The sequence below is a fragment of the Schistocerca cancellata genome, chromosome 3, assembly GCF_023864275.1.
Source record: "Schistocerca cancellata isolate TAMUIC-IGC-003103 chromosome 3, iqSchCanc2.1, whole genome shotgun sequence".
Taxonomy (NCBI): domain Eukaryota; kingdom Metazoa; phylum Arthropoda; class Insecta; order Orthoptera; family Acrididae; genus Schistocerca; species Schistocerca cancellata.
Genome location: NC_064628.1, coordinates 186002434 through 186014051, shown reverse-complemented (window position 1 = coordinate 186014051; position 11618 = coordinate 186002434). Strand labels below are relative to the sequence as shown.

At 38.3% G+C, this 11618-nt stretch overlaps 1 protein-coding gene across 1 annotated transcript in view; it reads left to right on the top strand.

Annotated features, from left to right (window-relative positions):
* The first annotated feature begins 2733 nt into the window (after positions 1–2733).
* The window catches only part of LOC126174805 (death-associated protein kinase dapk-1-like), a 286891-nt gene continuing 278006 nt past the window's right edge, over positions 2734–11618 (top strand). Inside the window, exons 1-2 of the mRNA XM_049921178.1 lie at positions 2734–3099; positions 11127–11269. Of these exons, the coding sequence (XP_049777135.1) occupies positions 11211–11269 (59 nt within the window). The 5' untranslated portion in view covers positions 2734–3099; positions 11127–11210. The remainder of the gene's footprint in view (positions 3100–11126; positions 11270–11618) is intronic.

The following is an 11618-nucleotide window of genomic DNA, read 5'->3' as shown; positions in this document are numbered from 1 at the left end:
TGTAGTCGAATTAAGTTGGGTGATGCTGAGGGAATTAGATGAGGAAATGAGACACTTAAAGTAGTAAATGAGTTTTGCTATTTTGGGAGCAAAATAACTGATGATGATCGAAGTAGAGAGGATATAAAATGTAAACTGGAAATGGCAAGGAAAGCATTTCTGAAGAAGAGAAATTTGTTAACATCGAGTATAGATGTAAGTGTCTGGAAGTTTCTGAAAGTATTTGTATGGAGTGTAGTCATGTATGGAAGTGAAACATGGATGAGAAATAGATTGGACAAGAAGAGAATAGAAGCTTTCGAAATGTGGTGCTATAGAAGAATGCTGAAGATTAAATGGGTTGATCATGTAACTAATGAGGAGGTATTGAAGGGAATTGTGGAGAAGAGAAATTTGTGGCATAACTTGAGTAGAAGAAGGGATCGGTTGGTAGGACATGTTCTGAGACATCAAGGGATCATCAGTTTAGTATTGGAGGGTAGCATGGAGGATAAAAATCGTGGAGGGAGACCAAGAGATGAATACACTAAGCAGATTCAGAAGGATGTAGGTTGCAGTAGGTACTGGGAGATGAAGAAGCTTGCACAGGATAGGGTAGCATGGAGAGGTGTATCAAACCAGTCTCTGGACTGAAGACCACAACAACAACAACATCAAATAATAATGGGTTTAGATTATTTAATGAAATTTCTCATGCTAAACATAGTACTGCTGTTTATGCATGCAAACTACTGTGCAGTGTCGATTTTTTTATTTCAAGTAGTTTTAAACTGTGTGAAGCAAATTGTTTAAAACACCTATATTAACGATTTAATTAATATTTCCTGTGACACACCTTCTGAACCATGTGTGACATCTTAAAGATGTGATATTTCCGAAGCAGATCTAATAACTCCTGAAGCAGTTCGGGAAGTGTACCACAAGAAAAGTGCACCTGGAAGGCTGGGGCAGTTTAGAGTCCATGGCGAAATGAAATATCTCACGCTAGTTCCTATGTCATCTGCAGAGCAAACTACAGCTCTCTCTCTCTCTCTATTTCTCTCTCTCTTTATACAACGATCATTTCTAAAGTGTATTTCGAGTCAGCCTGCTACTACTTTTATGATATCGTTAATCAGTGTGTGTGAAATAGCTACCAAATCCGCATTATATCCCCCACATCACGATCATATAACCGGAAGTTAACTATTTACTAAATTCAGTAGTATTTTTGGATCGATTCCCTGTCATGTATTTGATTTGGAAGGAAGGCGTCTCTCGTGTGCCGGCATCCGACATGTTCGTTCATGCATACAGACCACTTGAGATGGCTGTGGTGCCGACATGAAGTATGGCGCGTCCCCGGCAGCCAACGTGGGCCCTGAGGTACGCGCTTTGGGCAGCCTGCGCGGGTGGCGAGACGCGAGCAAGTTTTTCAGATATGTTTAAGCGATCTGTGATGGTGTAAATACGTGTTTCCATACGTGATCGGAATAAAAAAAAACGTCGCAATTGTTTAAATATTCCACACACTGCAATCGATTTCCCGGTAAATTCTTTACATAAATTATATTCCATATACCGCCTTGTATCCCATTAATTTTTTAAATAAACGATATTCTACACATTGCCTAAGTTGACTGAACAATATTCCATACAATGCAATCCATCAATCACTATTTACAGAAGGGATCGGGAGGCAAGGAAAACTGAAGAATATCGATTAAATATTTAATTAATTACCAGTAGTTAGTCAAATTGATAGAGTGGAAGGGTGGGGGAGGGGGCAATTCGAATAGCCTGAGGCAACTCGTGAATACGGAAAGTGACACAACTGGGCTATTTCTTACCATTTTTAATCAATTCAATTAATTTGATTTTATAAGTGATACCAGGTTCCCATGTGGGTGGGACGGATAGGAGTGACATGGGAAACCACTTCACCAAACAATAGGTTAAGGACCTGTCAGTCAAAAGGATGGATTATCTCCAGGGGGCTATAATCCTCTTAGCAGAATAACAGGTTGAGGACCTTTCAATCAAAAGCGAGCAATAGCTTTACCCCTGAATGTGTACTTGGCCCTGTCCCCGATACAGGTAACCCATAATGTGGGGCGACATGAACTTCGTCCCACTAATACAGACAGTTGTTAGCATCCCACTTAGACAATTAATTGACATCATTTAGCTGCAGTACGATGGACGTAGAGTAATTGTGGGCAAAGTTTAAACGTACTGTAATTAATACTCTGGAGAAGTATGTGCTGAGTAAGTGGATTAAGGACGACAAAGACCCACTATGGTTTAACGACAAAATTCTAAAAATGCTAAGGAAGCAAAGGCCATTACACTCTTGGTTCGAAAAAGAACGCGCAAATAACGACAGGCTGTGTTTCAGTTTTCAGTTGCGTTGCATATTTGTCGCCAATAGAAACAAATCGTTGAATTTTACATCTCGATGATTACTCCCTTCACCATGGACAATATACTTGGTGTTACTTGTATAACGAGTTACCAAAAATACTTCCGTGTGTAATTTAGGGCCAATCGACTTTGGAATGTACTCTTATCTGCACTAACCTCATAATTGTTATCGTGATGGAAGATGGAATAGTATGCGTACTGCAAAAGTTTTAGGTTTATCTTCATACATTTGTGGTTAACTATCACAACACAAACAAGGCCGAAGAATGTGATTTCGTAACATCGTACTGAGCGGTGTCAGTAGCAGACGATGCATTGTTACCTCCACTGTTCGCCTGCGGTAGCCACATTCCGTAAACATGAAACAGCTGACTGTTGCGCGGGTTGCGCTGACAAGAAGCTCTCTACTGTCACATCACATACCAAAAGTTAGATTTTTATGTTTTGTGGAGAATGGAAGTGTGCTGTGAATGACTGTTCAGAATATGGTACAGTAGTTGTTAGGGCCGGTGTACTGAAGTGTACGTGGCAAATATGGAAGGACACTCGTCCGTATCGTCAGTGTAGATATGGGCCTTTATCGCACCTTCAGTAGAACCATTCCAGTTTCCGTCGTTGTATTTCTGTATCTGTTAAAGTGTTACTCCCCGTGAATGGTTTTGGATACAATACGTCACGGCTGACTGCGCCTTGCAAGTAAGCATTTTCATAACTTTGTCAATAAAAGGCATTCTCAGATACTAGCGTTATGCTTACCACACGTTGTCACGATTTTTATGAACTTGTTGTTAAAACTGTTGCTCTTAACATAAGTTGCTGTACGTTTTAAAATATGTTAACGTTCTTCGAAATATGTATAAACCCATACTTTAAACACGTTTTATTTGTTTGTTGAATGCGCGGAAGTAAATTTTGAAATCACGATGCTGCGTTTACTTAATAATAAAGACTAGAACTTCGGTAATTTCTGTCACATCAAATCTGTAGAACGAAACAACTTTATTTTACTTTATGTTTAGAACTGCTTCGAAGGGTAAGAAAGCGGTACAGGGCAAAATGATTACGAAAATCTAACACAATAGCTATATTCAGAGAAATGAACGTTGTACCAGTTGGAAATTGAAATTGCAATTTGCTCGAGTCATATATTGATAGTACGTATCCGACAAAAGCGAAATCAGTGTAGATTTAATGGATTACACACCTCAGAGCAAAGCAGGGTAACAACAGACAGTTTAAATCGATTTTCGGTAGGTTAATAAAATTTTTAGCCTACGTACCAGTATCTGATTTTGATATTTCATGTTTGCTGTGAATAATCGCACACACATTTTATAACAGTCGAAGTCTGCTGTCAAAAATACTTCAGGGAACATTGGAAAATGAGTATTCTCATGCAGGCTGATTGAAAGTGACTGACACTGCAATCTTTGTTTGTTGCAAAGCAATTTTTCATACATACCATTAGTAAAATTTAAATACTAGTTACTGATGCAAAATGGGCTTACAGTAATTTTGGAAATTATGCTGTATTAAAAGACAAGCCATTCACCAGCGAGATGCTCTGATGAATACCTCCAAACAACAGGTGCATCTGTTTACAGTATTCCAATAAGTTTCCTACGTTTCATCCTGTAGTACTACACTGCAAACGATTAGTAGCAAGCACATTATAAGAAGCTGTAGGAGTGAACATCAGTTGTGCACTAAAAGTAGTTTAGTCATGCTTTTGGAACTGATTAAAACTTGTAATTTATCACATTTCATTTATAATTATGATATCATTATGTTGTTTGGCAACTGATATTTAGCTCTTTTAGGTTTGCTCTTAGCTATGTGTCTCTAGTTCTGTCAAAATCCTGTGGGTCAACCCAATTCACCTACCCTGTTGATTTCTCAGTTTGATGTTCGCAAGTAGTATATTGCAACACAGTTTTCAGGGCATCTTTCATATTGCCATTGCATCCTATATTGTACTTTGTTGTTCCTCTTTATTCATATGTTGTGCTGGATACAGATATAGGAGAAACTAATTTAGAAATAGTATGATAACGTACATGTTTTATAGTTAAAAAAACAACATGAATCAGTTTAAAACTATACTGAACAACTTGTTTCTGTTAAGTTAGTATACAAATACAACCACAAAAAATACTCAGTTAATTTCAAGTGAGTTCTTAAAATTACTGTGAAATTGGTGACATTTACTAATAAATCCATAAACATTTCTGTATGTTTCTCTTCCTGAGGAATTCCTCTAAGCTGTTTATAGACTCTACTTTCTATTTGACTTAAGAACTGTATCTGCATATTTTATTTCTTGGATCAGCCAAATATAATGTAATGCCCTCAGGGATGAAAGTGTTAAATTTCTTTATAAACCAAGATGAATTAGAAACCTGCCAATTTTCAATGGAGGAATGCTGAAAAAAATATCAAGCAATTAAAAGATGCATTTATGAGGCAGTAGATGAAGCACTGGGTCAACAAAGCGAAGAAAGGAAATAAAGCCCAGAGCATTGGCCGGAGTACATAGAAAAAAAAGACAAAAGTAGAGAAGTAAATGCAAAACATGGGAGAAAACAAGAGACCCAGAGAATAGAAAAAGGTAGGCCTTTGTGAATACAAAGGAGGTTAAAAAAACTATTAATAGGAAGAATGAGACAGGGAGGAAGGAGATATGAGGAGAAGGATGTATGGGGGCACAAAGGTGGGAGAAGCCTGGAAAACAATGAAGAATTTAAGAAGAAATGTGAAAGAAGGGACAAATATAATAATTATTGCCATTACAGAATGGGGAAAATCATTTCAAGGCACAGCTTGTGAAAGAGAGAAACAGTGATAAGGCATAGACCTGGGTTTGGGCAATGAATTATGTGGAAATGTGGGACCAATAAGCAAAGCAGTAGTAGGGAGATCTGTGAAAGAAATTGAATGTGGAAAATCTCCTGGACCAGAAAACATACTAGTAGAATTAGTGATACATGGTCTATGGGTGCCTTCCAGAATGAGATTTTCACTCTGCCATTTATGTGTGCCTTGTTTTGTAAGTTGTTTAACCCATGCTTGTTAAAGGGAGAGAAAATGCTCAAGGTATGGAGTCTGAGTCATGTTTATAAGAAAGGTCGTAGAAGCTATGAAGAAATTATCAAGGAGTCAGTGTTACAAACTCTGTTGGTAGATTCTATGGTTGAGCCTAAAAGGATAAAGAGGATGTTTATGGATATTGAAGAGCAAAGTGGATTTTGGAAGGAACAATCTGATCATGACAATATTTTTACTTTAAAATAACTAAAGGCAAAGAGACAGGAAAGGAATCTGAGTAGTCATTTAGTTTTTCTCAGAATAACCAGCAACTAGTTACATAAAGGAAATTTTATTTCCATAGCCAATTTCAGGCATTTAGTGCCCTTCAAAATGTTATAACTACCACATTATTTGCGAGTGTCAGCAGTAACATGCATGCATGCAGCACATTGCTGTGATCGTGTGATTGTAGTGGCTGTACAACTGGTTAAGGAAATAGAATCCTTTTATGCAACTGGTTCCTGATTATTTCAGTAATTACAACTACAGTTGCTGCAGATGGATAAAACACTAGCCATTTGGTGTTCATAGATCTCGAGAAGGTGAAAGACACTGGACTCCTGAAGAAACAGCTCGGAGTCTTGAGGGGGAGTGCGTGTGGAGAGACATTTGTTAGAAGTATATACAACCTAAACACATTTGCAGAGTGTGTAATCAAAATGGGGAATAAGATTTCATCATAGCCTTTTAATATTTCATAAGGATTGAAGCAGGGAGTTTTTTTTTTTTTTTTTTTTTTTTTTTGTCTCCTGCATTGTTCAAAATATACACGGAGGAAGCCTTAGACTTGTGGAGTAGGAAAACTGCATGAATGGGCATGCAGATAGCAATGGATCACTGTATGTATGCCTTATTCTTCACAGATGTTCATTTTGTGGTCACTAGTGAAAAGGGTGATATCTCCTTTATTCTAAGAAAAGTATTAGAAGAATATGATAGATCACCATTGAAAGTAAATTTTAAACAGACTACATATGCAGTGGACAAAATGAAAGAAACAGAATAGTAGATGATCAGCACATCAAGGGATGTCAAGAATTTAAGTGTTTGGGTAGCATCTTGTCAGAGGAAGGAACAAGTAAATGGGAAATACAGCAATTAGTAGTCTATGAGAAAACAGTAATCCAGAAGCTAAACCCTCTTTATCCAAGCATACTTAATAGGTTTCCAGATACATTGATGGGGAAAAAAATTGCAATGCCAAAAAATAATTAATGAAGGGTAATGAAATTTCAGGAATACATTTGTTTAGGTAACATAGTTAAGTGATTAACATACAAGATCAAAGGTTAATGTACATGTCGGATAAGCTGTTGCAATGTGAAATGCTGATACATTAATAACTGGTGCAACTGCCAGAATGTTGAATGCAAATTGCATGCATTGTGTTGTACAGGTGTCAGATGTCAGTTTGCGGGATAGAGTTTCAAGCCTGTTGCACTTGTTTGGTCAATACAGGGATGATTACTGCTGTTTGTGAATGATGCTGGGTTATCGTCCAATGATGTCCCACATATGCTTCATTGGAGACAGATCTGGTGATAGAGCAGGCCAGGGCAACATGATGACACACTGTACAGCATGTTGGGTTACAACAGGAGCATGTGGGTGGACATTATTCTGTTGGAAAAGACCCCATGGAATGCTGTTCATGAATGGCAGCACAACAGATTGAATCACCAAATTGACACAAAAATTTGCAGTTAGGCTGCATGAGATAACAATAAGAGTACTCCTGCTGCCGTACAAACTTGCATCCCAGACTATAGTTCCGGGTGTCGGGTGTAGGTCTAGTGTGTCCAGCGCTGCAATAGGTTGGTTGAAGGCCCGCAACTGGCCTCCTCTAAATCAACACACATCCGTCACTGGCATCTAGGCAGAACCAGCTCTCATCTGAAAACACAACAGACCTTCATCCCGGCCTTCAATGAGTTCTCAGTTGACAGCACTCAGTTCACAAAAGTAGGTGGTTTGAGATACTGGAATGCACTTGCAGGGACTTGGCTTGGAGATCCTTGAAGTAACCATTTGTAACAGTTCATCTAGTCACTGTGGAGACAACTGCTGCTCAGATTGCTGCTGTGGATGCCGTATGATGCACTTGAGCCATAAGCCAAACACGATGGTCTTCACTCTTGGTAGTGCCACATAGGTGTCTGGAGCCCTGTCTTCTGGGGACCGTACATTCTCGTGACCACTGTCTTCAGCAACCACGTGCAGTGGCTACATTCCTGCCAAGTCTTTGAACTGCAGTGTTGCTGAAGGAACATCCAGCTTCTTGTAGCCATATTGCACAACCTCATTCAAACTCAGTGAGGTGCTGATAATGAGGTCTTAGTCGCCTTAATGGCATTCTTGACTAACATCAACTCACCAAGGCCAATCTCAAAGGCAGCTAATGCTCACAACCATTACAGTGTGTATTTAAAGCAAACCTGTACTCCCACTCTTAAGGGACTGGTGGTAAATTTGAATAGACATCATCTTTCAGATATAGAAACATGCCTACCTCCTTCAGTTTATGTCACACAATTCGTTCTTGGTGTTGGGATCGTTTTGCTCTCAGTATGTGTGAATGGTTTGAAGAGTGTTCATGAGAGACAAGGGTGTCATCGGGAGTGCTGCAGGGAAGTGTGAAAGGGTAGAGTGAGCAGCTGTTTGTGACAGCTTGCTGGTGACACTGCATTATATGGGAAGGTATCATTGTTGACTGACTGTAGAAGGATGGAGGATTACTTAGAAAGAATGTCAGTTTGGTGTGATGAATGGCAGCTTGCTCTACATGTAGAAAAATTTAAGTTAATGCAGATTCATAGAAAAGGCAATCCTTAATGTTGGAATAACAATATTAGTGGTACGCTACCTGACAAAGTCACATTAATTAAATAGTAAGGTGTAACATTGCAAAGCAGTTTGAAATGGAACGAGTATATAAGGACAGTAGTAGGGAAGGCAAGTGGCCAGCTTTGGCTTATTGGGAGAGTCTGAGGAAAGTGTAAATTATGTACAAAGGAGACCATGTACGGAACACTAGTGCAACCCATTCTCGAGTATTGTTAGAGTGTTTTGGATCACCAAGTAAAATTAAAGGAAGGCATCGAAGCAATAGAGAAGCGTACTGCTAGATTTTTTACCAGTAGATTCGATCAACACACACAAGTGTTACAGACATTCGCTGTAGGAAAAATGTGACATTCTTTCTGTGAAACATTACTGAGAAAATTTAGAGAACTAGTATTTTTGGGTGATTAGAACAGTTCTACTGCCACCAACATACATTTCACACAAGGGTAATGAAGACAAGATAAGAGGAAGTAGAGCTCATTTGGAGGCATTTGGATAATCTTTTTCCTCCCATTGCAAGTGGAACAGGAAATAAAATGTCTAGTAGTAGTAGTAGTAGTACATTTTACCACCCTCTGCCACATACTGTAAGGTGGCTTTGGAGTATGTATGTGATGTAAATGTACTTTGTTGAACATCCAAAGCAAGTTGCTAAGCTTTACATCATTTTCAACTATTTTCGAGATCTACAGTAAGTCAGAGTTTACTACCAACATTGTAAATCAGGCCATTAGTATACAAGATGGACAGCCATGGTCACAACATACTTCTTTAGGAGACACCGCTGGCCAGTGTGGCCGAGCGGTTCTAGGCGCTACAGTCTGGAACCACTCGACCGCTAGGGTCGAGGTTCGAATCCTGCTTCGGACATGGATGTGTGTGATGTCCTTAGGTTAGTTAGGTTTAGGTAGTTCTAAGTTCTAGGGGACTGATGACCTCAGGTGTTAAGTCCCATAGTGCTCAGAGCCATTTGAACCATTAGGAGACACCGGAAGTTACTTCAACACCTGTTAATCCCCCATTAATCTCCCCATTTAAGATAATGTTCTGCATCATTCTTTTCAATCCAGTCATAAACTTCTTTGATACTCCATGTCATGCTACTTTTGTTAATAACCATTGTTGTGGAACTGAGTCAAATACTATATCTGAAAGACTGCCTTGATCCAGGGCTTTCAGGACGTTATTTGGGAAACGCGCGAGTTAGCTTTTGTGTTACTGGGTGGGGTAAGAAGAAACAAACACAAGAGAACAGTTGCAAGGTAACCGACTAAACATACTTGTTCTTTAGAATAAATTGAAGAATTAGCATGCCGTTTGTTTCACCTGTGCCATCCAGTCACATAATTTGTCATCTTCTCATCTTATTCTTTCCTGGTATTCGTGCTTGTCAAAAGTACTGTGATAAGTATTTCACAGCACATGATAATGGTGATAGGCCTATATCTTATCACACATGACTGTAGCGGTATTTAGTTGGTAGCTCATGCTATCTAAGGTAAATAATATTTTTCTTAAGAAAGAAAGTAAACATCAAATCCAAATGAACATGCTATAATTTTCACCACCCGTAACTCGACAGTAAGTTATTGTCTTGAATAATAAACCTCACTCAATTTGTGTATATCATATACTACCTCAGTAACAATTTGTTGATATCATATTTGGAACTTGGGGCAAATTGTATTAAATTACATCAGAACAGATGTTTAAAAGCAAATACTGATTTAATTCTTATTATATTTAGAACATAAATTACAGATACTAATGTAACTGTTGTCTGTGATTATTCGTTACTAGTAATGAGGCAAGAGAATATTATTTCTAACTCTCGCTGTCATTTGGTCCAAACGACCAATACCATAAGTTTTAGTGTGGCCTTGACTACGTTATTTCTGACATTTATCAATGCTGGTAGAAAATACTCAACCTGTCTACGTTATTAACATAATTGGTCTGTGGTGGTGAAACACTATGTGTCATATTAAAAATGGCCTTCTTTAATTGTACCAGTACAGATCTCCATAGGAACTATTTATGCTGAAGGTGTGCTACTTGCCAAAGTGGGTGGAGAGGGGGGCAGGAATATTTTGTATAAAAAGACACCCTTGTTAGTGGGTGACTGTTGTACTAGACTTGTTCGTGTAAGTGAGACTTTAGATGCTGACGTGTATTTTCCTCACTGCTCATTGGAATTCCATGAATGCCAGTTCTCAGTCTTTTAAAATTTCTTGTTTCATGGATGGACTGCTTGAGTCCTATTCATCCAAGCAACAGAGTTCTTATACATCCTCAAACAGAATAAAGCTAAAATACAGTAACTGGTCACCACTGTAATCAATATCATTTGGTGGTGTGAAGGAGAGAAAATAAGTTTTGAGAAATTCTCCTTGTTACAGTGATACTGGTTAGAAGATATCATGTAATACTCAAATAGTGCTACAGGTGAGAAAGCTGCAAAATTACTGTCATAAAGGAAACTGGATGACACTCTTATCATTTTTAAACTGTGCAACACACTCAGCCTCTGGTATGAGGTTGCGACATGGCTGCAAGATCACAGGCATAATGTGAAAGAGTTACCCTGCTAACTGATGAAAAAGCTGAGTTTTTGGCCATAAAAAATAGCTTTGCTAAGCTATCAGAATAATGTTAATGGAAGGGTGTTTGTTTGTTTGGGCATGCGTTTTCTCATTTTATGAAGGTCAGTTCCTTTACTTGTTCAGAATCCTTTTTAGCACAGAAACAAAACTGCCATTTAGTTGTTTCTGCATTTTGTTTTTTTATTCCAGGGTAGCAAGACAGTATTCGTGAACTGAAAATTGTTGAATGCCATGGAGGCCTGATTGCTCGTCTTTCACATTGAGGAGTCACTTATGGACTTCATAACAGAACCTTTTGAAAATTTCTACGATGTGTTTGAGGATATTGGAAAGTAAGTTTTCTGTGCAATCTTACATCTTGCACCTAGTAACATTCATTTACTTTGACATACAAATACTAGATTTCTATGAAGCCTCCTTCAGTACAGATTTGTGGATATACAAATAAAAAAAAAAAGACAGAATAGGTCTTTTTTTAAAGTCATTTCTATACCTTCCTTTCCTAAGCAACTAATGAAATATTGACATGAAATTTGTTATTGAACATATGATACATGACCGAACATTTCATTATGGAAATCATCTTCACGAAGCAAAAATTTAACAGTGAGGACAGCTTCTGATTGCCTGCAGTGTATCTCCCTGCTCTTGATCTGATAACAGACTTTCTGAAGCATATGT